The sequence below is a fragment of the Oncorhynchus mykiss genome, chromosome 8 (assembly GCF_013265735.2).
Source record: "Oncorhynchus mykiss isolate Arlee chromosome 8, USDA_OmykA_1.1, whole genome shotgun sequence".
NCBI classification, from domain to species: Eukaryota; Metazoa; Chordata; class Actinopteri; order Salmoniformes; family Salmonidae; genus Oncorhynchus; species Oncorhynchus mykiss.
Window position 1 is genome coordinate 2,000,535 of NC_048572.1, and position 12,641 is coordinate 2,013,175.

The 12,641-nt window shown below is 47.9% G+C and overlaps 1 protein-coding gene across 2 annotated transcripts in view; it reads right to left on the reverse strand.

Annotated features, from left to right (window-relative positions):
• Window positions 1-12,641, reverse strand: part of selenoi (selenoprotein I) — a 45,317-nt gene that overhangs the window by 24,225 nt on the left and 8,451 nt on the right. For both annotated transcript variants that reach the window (XR_005052757.1, XM_036984538.1), the window contains exons 2-4: window positions 12,376-12,444; window positions 9,797-9,905; window positions 5,797-5,871 (exon numbers count right to left, since the gene is read on the reverse strand). Coding sequence is in view for 1 of the 2 variants with exons in the window: in XM_036984538.1 (XP_036840433.1) it covers window positions 5,797-5,871; window positions 9,797-9,905; window positions 12,376-12,444 (253 nt within the window). In the remaining variant the exon portion in view is untranslated. The remainder of the gene's footprint in view (window positions 1-5,796; window positions 5,872-9,796; window positions 9,906-12,375; window positions 12,445-12,641) is intronic.

The following is a 12,641-nucleotide window of genomic DNA, read 5'->3' on the forward strand; positions in this document are numbered from 1 at the left end:
TGGGGACAGCAAGGAGTCATCAGGCCAGGTAGTCCTGAGGCATGGTCGTATGGCTCAGGTCCTCCGAGAGAAAGAGAGAGAGAAAGAAAGAGCAAGATAATTAGAGGGACATACTTAAAACTCACACAGGACAGCGGGTAAGACAGGAGAAATACTCCAGAAATAACAGACTGACTAGCCTCTCCACCCGGCACAGCCAGAAGAGGACTGGCTACCCCTCATAGCCTGGTTCCACTCTAGGTTTCGGCCTTTCTAGGGAGTTTTTTCTAGCCACCGTGCTTCTATACCTGCATTGCTTGCTGTTTGGGGTTTTAGGCTGGGTTTCTATACAGCACTTGAATATATCAGCTGATGTAAGAAGGGATCTTTTTATTTTTTATTTTATTTGATTCAGCCCCCCGACACAAACTATTGCAGCATAAACACCGGAGGCTGAGACAGGAGGGAGACACTCCGACAATACCCCCGGACAGGGCCAAACAGGCAGGATATAACCCCACCCACTTTGCCAAAGCACAGCCCTCACACCACTAGAGGGATATCTTCAACCACCAACTTACCATCCTGAGACAAGGCTGAGTATAGCCCACAAAGATCTCCGCCACGGCACAACCCAAGGGGGGCGCCAACCCAGACAGGAAGATTACGTCAGTGACTCAACCCACTCAAGTGACGCACCCCTCCTAGGGACGACATGGAAGAGCACCAGTAAGCCAGTGACTCAGCCCCTGTAATAAGGTTAGAGGCAGAGAATCCCAGTGGAGAGAGGGGAACCGGCCAAGCAGAGAAAACAAGGGCGGTTCATTGCTCCAGAGCCTTTCCGTTCACCTTCACACTCCTGGGCCAGACTACACTCAATCATAGGACCCACTGAAGAGATGAGTCTTCAATAAAGACTTAAAAGTTGAGACCGAGTCTGCGTCTGCGTCTCTCACATGGGTAGGCAAACCACTCCATAAAAATGGAGCTCTATAGAAGAAAGGCCTGCATCTTGTGACAGTAGTGTACGTGTAGGTATGTACGGCAGGACTTGTAATGCTTTGTAGGTTAGCAGGAAAACCTTGAAATCAGCCCTTGCCTTAACAGGAAGCCAGTGTAGGGAGGCTAGCACTGGAGTAATATGATCACATTTTTTGGTTCTAGTACGATTCTAGCAACCGTATTTAGCACTAACTGAAATTTATTTAGTGCTTTATCCGGGTAGCCGGAAAGTAGAGCATTGCAGTAGTCTAACCTAGAAGTGACAAAAGCATGGATACATTGTTCTGCATAATTTTTTGGACAGAAAATGTCTGATTTTTGCAACATTACGAAGATGGAAAAAGCTGTCCTTGAAATATTCTTGATAAATTCATCAAAAGAGAGATCAGGGTCCAGAGTAACACCGAGGTCCTTCACAGTTTTATTTGAGACGGCTGTACAACCATCAAGAGTAACTGTCAGATCCAACATAGGATATCTTTGTTTCTTGGGACCTAGAACAAGCATCTGTTTTGTCTAAAAGTTTAAAAGCAAAAAAATTGCCGCCATCCACTTCCTTATGTATGAAACACAGGCTTCCAGGGAGGGCAATTTTGGGGCTTCACCATGTTTCATCAAAATGTACAGCTGTGTATCGTCCGCATAGCAGTGAAAGTTAACATTACGTTTTCAAATGACATCCCCAAGAGGTAAAATATATAGTGAAAACAATAGTGGTCCTAAAACAGAACCTTGAGGAACACCGAAATTTACAGTTGATTTGTCAGAGGACAAACCGATCACAGAGACAAACTGATATCTTTCCGACAGATAAGATCTAAACCAGGCCAGAACTTGTCCGTGTAGACCAATTAGTGTTTCCAATCTCTCTAAAATAATGTGGTGATCGATGGTGTCAAAAGCAGCACTAAGGTCTAGGAGCATGAGGACCGATGCAGAGCCTCGGTCTGACGCCACTAAAAGGTAATTTACCACCTTCACAAGTGCAGTCTCAGTGCTATGATGGGGTCTAAAACCAGACGCAATCGTTAGGCAAGGGTAATTTAACTGTAGGAAGGATGAAACAGCGTCTGTGCCACCAGTAAGTACAGATAGTAGTATGAATCCCCTCGCACTGTCCCCACAGCCGGACAACTTTCTCAAGGCTTCTGGAAGGAAATGCTGAAGGAATGCTCAACCGGTGTCGCTCATTCAGCCGACAAACTCTCAACCGGTTATCCCTATTAAGCAATGAGTCAGAGTGGGAGGCCAATCCTTCTCTGGTCTCTCCTCCACCCGTTACGGGGTCTGAGACGCCGAAGCCTCCCACCATTAGCTCTGACAAATTGAAAACCCTCGTCATTGGCGACTCCATTACCCGCAGTATTAGACTTAAAACGAATCATCCAGCGATCAGACACTGTTTACCAGGGGGCAGGGCTACCGACGTTAAGGATAATCTGAAGATGGTGCTGGCTAAAGCTAAAACTGGCGAGTGTAGAGAGTGTAGAGATTGTTATCCACGTCGGCACCAACGATGTTAGGATGAAACAGTCAGAGGTCCCCAAGCGCAACATAGCTTCAGCGTGTAAATCAGATAGAAAGATGTGTCGGCATCGAGTAACTGTCTCTGGCCCCCTCCCAGTTAGGGGGAGTGATGAGCTCTACAGCAGAGTCTCACAACTCAATCTCTGTTTGAAAACTGTTTTCTGCCCCTCCCAAAAGGTAACATTTGTCAATAATTGGCCCTCTTTCTGGGACTCGCCAGAAAGCCTGGCCTGTTGAGGAGTGACGGACTCCATCCTAGCTGGAGGGGTGCTCTCATCTTACCTACGAACATAGACAGGGCTTTAACTCCTCTAGCTCCACAATGAAATAGGGTGCAGGCCAGGCAGCAGGCTGTTAGCCAGTCTGCCAGCTTAGTTGAGTCTGCCACTAGCACAGTCAGTGTAGTCAGCTCAGCTATCCCTGTGTCTGTGCCTCGACCTAGGTTGGGGAAAACTAAACAAGACTGTGTTCGCCTTAGCAATCTCACTGGAATAAAGACCTCCTCCATTCCTGTCATTATTGAAAGAGATCATGATACCTCACATCTCAAAATAGGGCTACTTAATGTTAGATCCCTCACTTCAAAGGCAGTCATAGTTAATGAACTAATCACTGATCATAATCTTGATGTGATTGGCCTGACTGAAACATGGCTTAAGCCTGATGAATTGACTGTGTTGAATGAGGTCTCACCTCCTGGTTACACTAGTGACCATATCCCCCATGCATCCCGAAAATGCGGAGGTGTTGCAAACATTTACGATAGCAAATTTCAATTTACCCCCCAAAAATAAATGACTGCGTTTTCGTCTTTTGAGCACCTAGTCATGAAATCTATGCAGCCTACTCAATCACTTTTATAGCTACTGTTTACAGGCCTCCTGGACCGTATACAGCGTTCCTCACTGAGTTTCCTAAATTCCTATTGGACCTTGTAGTCATAGCAGATAATATTCTAATTTTTGGTGACTTTAATATTCACATGGAAAAGTTCACAGACCCACTCCAAAACCCACAGACCCAACGCAGTGAGTTTTGTCCAACATGTCTCTGGACCTACTCACTGCAACAGTCATACTCAGGACCTAGTTTTGTCCCGTGGAATAAATATTGTGGATCTTAATGTTTTTCCTCATAATTGGACCACCATTTTATTACATTTGCAATCGCAACAAATAATCTGCTCAGGCCCCAACCAAGGAGCATCAAAAGCCGTACTATAAATTCTCAGACAACCCAAAGATTCCTAGATGTCCTTCCAGACTCTCTTCACCTACCCAAGGATGTCAGAGGACAAAAATCAGTTAACCACCTAACTGAGGAACTCAATTTAACCTTGCGCAATACCCTAGATGCAGCAGCGCCCCTAAAAACAAAACACATTTGTCATAAGAAACTAGCTCCCTGGTATACAGAAAATACCCGAGCTCTGAAGCAAGCTTCCAGAAAATTGGAACGGAAATGGCGCCACACCAAACTGGAAGTCGTCCGACTAGCTTGGAAAGACAGTACCGTGCAGTATCGAAGAGCCCTCACTGTTGCTCAATCATCCTAGAACAATCCAAAATCTATTTTTGATAATGTCGCAAAGCTAACTAAAAAGCAGCATTCCCCACTTCAGCAGTGATAAGTTCATGAACTTTGACAAAAAAATAATGATAAGGCGATCGTTCTCCTGTATAGTATGAGTACAGCAACTGCAATTAGAAGGCATCATGTTAATGTTACTACTTAGCTTCGGCTGGTGGAGGTCCTGACGAACCATGTCCAGATAAAGCGTCTGGAGTGAAAAAGTTGAATGAAAAAAAGTAGAGTGAGGGAAAAACTAAAAATATCATCGCTAATAAAAAGTAAAAAACGTAAAGTTGGCAGAGAGCAAAGAAACGTTAGCAACAAATCGCACAGCAGCACGTAAACTAGTCTACAGTCGAGGCCAAAAGTTTTGAGAATGACAATTTTCACAAAGTCTGCTGCCTCAGTTTGTATGATGCCAATTTGCATATACTCCCGAATGTTATGAAGAGTGATCAGATATATCGCAAAGTCCCTCTTTGCCATGCAAATGAACTGAAACATTTCCACTGCATTTCAGCCCTGCCACAAAAGGACCAGCTGACATCATGTCAGTGATTCTCTTGTTAACACAGGTGTGAGTGTATGCTCAGGGATTCGATCTAGCCAACTTTCGGTTTCTGGCTCAACGCTCTAACCACTAGGGTACTGCATGCTTCTATCCCAACCCACGTTTTGACAACTGAATGGGAAATTGCCTGCCCATTTGATCGATGCCAAATACATTTGATTGACAACTATGAGATACGCTAACTGTGGATAACAGTCGTTCAAGTTCCGCACAGCTAGCTAGCAAAGTGATTCACATTTCTTGCTAGCTAACTAAATGACACCTGCATTTCTAGCTGCAGCCACAAAAAAACAATACGAGAGGAAAAGTTGGTTACTCACCCAGTCCTCCAATGACATGACATCCTCCCAGCAGCTAGCTAGTTAGGCTCCGTGTTTTCATATTGCTACATAAAGACCTACATAAATAGATATGCTAGCCTATTAGCCATGCTATGACTGACTTGTGACCATTGCTAGGTTGATTGTATTGACATTCCCAGTCTTAGTTACAGTCGTCCGTTTCTGTCCAGAATATTGAGTCGTTGAAAACGAAACAGTGGATCCTGAATGGATGCAGCAAACAACGTACCAGCCCAGCTGTGATTTACAACCTGATATTTTAGACTACCAAGAAATGTATTGGTGTATTATATTAATCGTGTATTGAACTGCATCCATCTATTCTGCCAACATCTTACTGTACGTCATGGAACGTTGAGTCACATAGATCCTATTATTAAAACCTCCCTGGTCTTTGTGGTTGAATCTGTGATCGAAATTCACTTCTCGCCTGTGGGACATTACAGATAGTTGTATGTGTGGGGTACAGAGATGAGGTATTCATAAAAAAAAATCATGTTAAACACTATTATTGCACACAGAGTGAGTCTATGCAACTTATTATGTGACTTGTTAAGCACATATTTACTCATGAACTTATTTAGGCTTTACAAAACAAAGGGGTTGAATACTTATTGACTCAAGACATTTCAGCTTTTTAATTTGAATTAATTTGAGAGGGATTTTTTTATGGCACTTTGACATGTATTGTGTGTAGGCCAGTGACAAACAAATGTCAATTAGGTCAATTTTAAAATTCAGGTGACGCCAATGAGAGAACTTACCTAGCGTACACACACACGCTACACACACAGCAGTACTCACCAAGTGTATACGCCAGGAAGTTGAAAAGTCCTGCAGCGACCCAAACCCAGCTTGGCACATGAGTGTATCCTTCAGCTAACACACCACACACACACACACACACAGAGAGAGAGAAATCAGTTATTTTGTGCAAACATAAGTCTACATACACTGCCTGACCAAAAGTATGTGGACACCTGCTAGAACATCTCATTCTAAAATCATGGCCATTAATATAGAGTTGGTCCCCCCTTTGCTGTTATAACAGCCTCCCTCCACTCTTCTGGGAAGACTTTAATATGGAGTTGGTCCCCCCTTTGCTGCTATAACAGCCTCCCTCCACTCTTCTGGGAAGACTTTAAAATGGAGTAGGTCCCCCCTTTGCTGCTATAACAGCCTCCCTCCACTCTTCTGGGAAGGCTTTAATATGGAGTTGGTCCCCCCTTTGCTGCTATAACAACCTCCCTCCACTCTTCAGGGAAGGCATTAATATGGAGTTGGTCCCCCCTTTGCTGCTATAACAGCCTCCCTCCACTCTTCTGGGAAGACTTTAATATGGAGTTGGTCACCCCATTGCTGCGATAACAGCCTCCAGTCTTCTGGGAAGGCTTTAATATAGGGTTGGTCCCTTCTTTGCTGCTAAAACAGCCTCCCTCCACTCTTCTGGGAAGGCATTAATATGGAGTTGGTCCCCCCTTTGCTGCGATAACAGCCTCCACTCTTCTGGGAAGGCTTTAATATGGAGTTGGTCCCCTCTTTGCTGCTATAACAGCCTCCAGTCTTCTGGGAAGGCTTTCCACTTGATGTTGGATCATTGCTGCAGGGACTTGCTTCCATTCAGCCACAAGAGCATTAGTGAGGTCGGCACTGATGTTGGCCGATTAGGCCTGGCTCGCAGTCGGCGTTCCAATTCATCCCAAAAGGCGTTTGATGGGGTTGAGGTCAGGTCAGGTCTCTGTTCAGGCCAGTCAAGTACTTCCACACCGATCTCAACAAATAGTTTCTGTATGGACCTTGCTTTGTGCACGGGGGCATTGTCATGCTGAAACAGGAAAGGGTCTTCCCCGAACTGTTGCCACAACGAATAATCTATAATGTAACTGTTAAGATTTCCCTTCTCTGGAACGAAGGGCCCGAACCATGAAAACAGACCATTAATCATCACCTCAGAGAACGGGTTTCCACTGCTCCAGAGTCCAATGGCGGGGGAGCTTCACACCACTCCAGAGAACGGGTTTCCACTGCTCCAGAGTCCAATGGCGGGGAGCTTCACACCACTCCAGAGAACGCGTTTCCACTGCTCCAGAGTCCAATGGCGGGGAGCTTCACACCACTCCAGAGAACGCGTTTCCACTGCTCCAGAGTCCAATGGCGGGGAGCTTCACACCACTCCAGAGAACGGGCTTCCACTGCTCCAGAGTCCAATGGCGGGGAGCTTCCCACCACTCCAGAGAACGGGCTTCCACTGCTCCAGAGTCCAATGGCGGGGAGCTTCCCACCACTCCAGAGAACGGGCTTCCACTGCTCCAGAGTCCAATGGCGGGGAGCTTCCCACCACTCCAGAGAACGGGCTTCCACTGCTCCAGAGTCCAATGGCGGGGAGCTTCACACCACTCCAGAGAACGGGCTTCCACTGCTCCAGAGTCCAATGGCGGGGAGCTTCCCACCACTCCAGAGAACGGGCTTCCACTGCTCCAGAGTCCAATGGCGGGGAGCTTCCCACCACTCCAGAGAACGGGCTTCCACTGCTCCAGAGTCCAATGGCGGGGAGCTTCCCACCACTCCAGAGAACGGGCTTCCACTTGAAAGTCACTGAGCTCTTCAGGCTATTCTGCTGTCAGTGTTTGTCTATGGAGATTGCATGGCACTGTGCTCTATTTTATACACCGGTCAGCAATGGGTGTGGCTGAAATAGACGAATCCACTAATTTGAAGGGGTGTCCACATACTTGCCTGTGTACGCATGTATATAAAGTGTATAAGTCTGTAAGTCCATTGTTGCATCAACGAGACCTTTCATGAGTCATTTGAGGGTGTGTGTGTGTGGTGCAGGTTGTGTGTGTGTGGGTGTGGTGCAGGTGTGTGTGTGTGTGTGTGGTGCAGGTGTGTGTGGTGCAGGTGTGTGTGGTGCAGGTGTGTGTGTGGTGCAGGTGTGTGTGTGGTGCAGGTGTGTGTGTGGTGCAGGTTGTGTGTGGTGCAGGTTGTGTGTGGTGCAGGTTGTGTGCGGTGCAGGTTGTGTGTGGGTGGGTGGATGTGTGTGTAGGTGTGTGTGTAGGTGTGTGTGTGGGGGTGTGGTGCAGGTTGTGTGTGTGTGGTGCAGGTGTGTGTGTGTGGGTGTGTGAAGTCACTGGAACTTGTTTCCTTCATGACCAAAGGGTCATAACACATAACACAAACAACTTGCACCACACACACACACCCACACACACACCCACACACCAACACACAACCCACACCACACACAACCTGCACCACACACACACACACACAACCTGCACCACCCACACACACAACCTGCACCACACACACACACACACAACCTGCACCACACACACACAACCTGCACCACACACACACAACCTGCACCACACACACACAACCTGCACCACACACACACACACACAACCTGCACCACACACACACAACCTGCACCACACACACACACACACACACAACCTGCACCACACACACACACACACAACGTGCACCACACACACACACACACACAACCTGCACCACACACACACACAACCTGCACCACACACACACACAACCTGCACCACACACACACACACACACAACGTGCACCACACACACACACACACACACACAACCTGCACCACACACACACACACAACCTGCACCACACACACACACACAACCTGCACCACACACACACACACACACAACCTGCACCACACACACACACACACACAACCTGCACCACACACACACACACACAACCTGCACCACACCCACACACACACAACCTGCACCACACCCACACACACACAACCTGCACCACACCCACACACACACACAACCTGCACCACACCCACACACACACAACCTGCACCACACCCACACACACACAACCTGCACCACACCCACACAACCTGCACCACACCCACACAACCTGCACCACACCCACACAACCTGCACCACACCCACACACACACAACCTGCACCACACCCACACAACCTGCACCACACCCACACACACACAACCTGCACCACACCCACACACACACAACCTGCACCACACCCACACACACACACAACCTGCACCACACCCACACACACACACAACCTGCACCACACCCACACAACCTGCACCACACCCACACACACACAACCTGCACCACACACACACAACCTGCACCACACACACACACAACCTGCACCACACACACACAACCTGCACCACACACACACAACCTGCACCACACACACACACACAACCTGCACCACACACACACACACACAACCTGCACCACACACACACACACACACACACACAACGTGCACCACACACACACACACACACACAACGTGCACCACACACACACACACACACACACACAACCTGCACCACACACACACCCACAACCTGCACCACACCCACAACCTGCACCACACCCACAACCTGCACCACACCCACACAACCTGCACCACACCCACACAACCTGCACCACACCCACATACACACAACCTGCACCACACCCACACAACCTGCACCACACCCACACACACACACAACCTGCACCATACCCACACACACACAACCTGCACCATACCCACACACACACAACCTGCACCACACCCACACACCCTGCACCATACCCACACACACACAACCTGCACCATACCCACACACACACAACCTGCACCACACCCACACACACACAACCTGCACCACACCCACAACCTGCACCACACACCCACAACCTGCACCACACACCCACAACCTGCACCACACACCCACAACCTGCACCACACACACACACGGCGGGCGGCATACCGGATGCATCAAAGTGGTAGTCGTAGAAGGACAGCATGAGGAAGTTGAAGACCAGGAACATGAAACCAGTGAAGGTGATGAGGTTAGGAGCTAACCATCTGGGCATCACCTGGAAAAGAGAGAGAGAGGGGGAGAAAGTAGAGGGAGAGGGATGGAGAGAGAGCGATGGAGAGAGAGAGAGGGGGGGGGGGGGGGGGGGGGAGTAGAGGGATGGACAGATTGAAAAACTTTTCTACCAAACACACAGTGTTTAAACTCTGGTGTCCAAACACCCAGAGCGCCCTAGACCTTCTGTCTGAGGACCAACTAGGGTCTCCCAGCCACGTAATAATACACACAGGCACAAACCACCTGAGAGCACAGCATGAAAGGGTGACCACAGCACTGAAGGGAGTGATTGAAAAAGTTTATTCTACTTTTCCCAATGCAGGGTTATCTCCACCCTGCTACCACGAAAAGACTTCCACCCTGCTACCATACAGCGGGTAAACGCAAGTATTTCCCGTGACTGTGCCTCAAAACCAAATGTTTTCCTGGCCCACCACTCCACCCTGGACCTGAACAGCCTCTATGACCAGGTCCACCACTCCACCCTGGACCTGAACAGCCTCTATGACCAGGCCCACCACTCCACCCTGGACCTGAACAGCCTCTATGACCAGGCCCACCACTCCACCCTGGACCTAAACAGCCTCTATGACCAGGCCCACCACTCCACCCTGGACCTGAACAGCCTCTATGACCAGGCCCACCACTCCACCCTGGACCTGAAAAGCCTCTATGACCAGGCCCACCACTCCACCACCCTGGACCTGAAAAGCCTCTATGACCAGGGCCACCTATACAAGGCAGCAGTGCATTGTATATTGGACACTTTATGGAACACAAAGCCTTCAGAATCTCATCTTGGAATATCCCAGGCCTGAGGTCATCTGCCTAAAGAGCAGAAACCTGAACATCGCCAGATAAATCAGAAATACCTGTCTCCCCCCACTAGAATCACCATATTTCAACAACATACTACTTACATAGATGTAATGATACCTTGCCATTCTTCAGTGTTTGAGGTGACAGACGGACTCTGTACCGGTACCCCCTGTATATAGCCTCATTACTAACCTGTACCCCCCCCCCCACATTGACCCGGTACCCCCTGTATATAGCTTCATTACTAACCTGTACCCCCCCACATTGACCCGGTACCCCCTGTATATAGCCTCATTACTAACCTGTACCCCCCCACATTGACCCGGTACCCCCTGTATATAGCCTCATTATTAACCTGTACCCCCCCACATTGACCCGGTACCCCCTGTATATAGCCTCATTACTAACCTGTACCCCCCCACATTGACCCGGTACCAGTACCCCCTGTATATAGCCTCATTACTAACCTGTACCACCCCCACATTGACCCGGTACCCCCTGTATATAGCCTCATTACTAACCTGTACCCCCCCACATTGACCCGGTACCCCCTGTATATAGCCTCATTACTAACCTGTACCACCCCCACATTGACCCGGTACCGGTAGCCCCTATATATAGCCTCATTACTAACCTGTACCCCCCCCCCCCCACATTGACCCGGTACCCCCTGTATATAGCCTCATTACTAACCTGTACCCCCCCCCACATTGACCCGGTACCCCCTGTATATAGCCTCATTACTAACTTGTACCTAACCTTTCAGTCTCTCGATGTGCAAAACTGACAGAGACATACCCCAAGCGACTTACAGCTGTAATCGCAGCAAAAGGTGGCGCTACAAAGTATTAACTTAATTAAGGGGGCTGAATAATTTTGCACGCCCAATTTTTCAGTTTTGATTTGTTAAAAAAGTTTGAAATATCCTATAAATGTCGTTCCACTTCATGATTGTGTCCCACTTGTTGTTGATTCTTCACAAAAAAATACAGTTTTATATCTTTATGTTTGAAGCCTGAAATGTGGCAAAAGGTCGCAAAGTTCAAGGGGGCCGAATACTTTCGCAAGGCACTGTATTTCCCTCAGATTTCACAGATCCACAAAGAATATGAAAACAAATCAAACACTGATAAACTCCCATATCTACTGGGTGAAATACCACAGTTTGCCATCACAGCAGCAAGATGTGACCTGTTGCCATGACAAAAGGGTAACCAGTGGAGCACCAACACTGTTCATATTACAAACACTTGCACATTGTTACAACAGTGTAAATAGCCAGTAATATAACATTTGAAATGTCTATATTCTTTGAAAACTTTTGTGAGTGTAATGTTCACTAATGCTTCCATTGTTAATTTCCCTTCAGTTTATTGTCTATTCCATTTGCTTTGGAGATGTAAACGTGTGTTTCCAATGCCAATAAAGCCCTTTAAATTGAGAGAAGGGTAGAGGTAGAGAGAGGGTCAAGGTTATTGTATCTCAGCAAACCTCATTAATGATGCAGACAGACCTCATTATCATAATACACACACACTGTAGTCATAGTCACAATAACCTGTGTGTGTGTGTGGTGTGTGGTGTGTGGGTGTGTGGTGTGTGGGGTGTGGTGTGTGGGTGTGGGTGTGTGGGGTGTGTGGGTGTGGGCTCACCTTGACTACAGAGTTCCAGAAGGGGTGCATGACGTAGACTGACAGGGGGTTGGAATCCACCGCACTGTACTGAAGAGAGGAGAGAAGGAGAGAAAGTGAGGAGCGGAGAGAAGGGAGTCATTAAAACTCGTTTTTCAACCACTCTACAAATTTCTTGTTAACAAACTATAGTTTTGGCAAGTTGGTTAGGACATCTACTTTGTGCATGACACAAGTCATTTTCCCAACACTTGTTTACAGACAGATTACTCCAGTGGGTCAGAAGT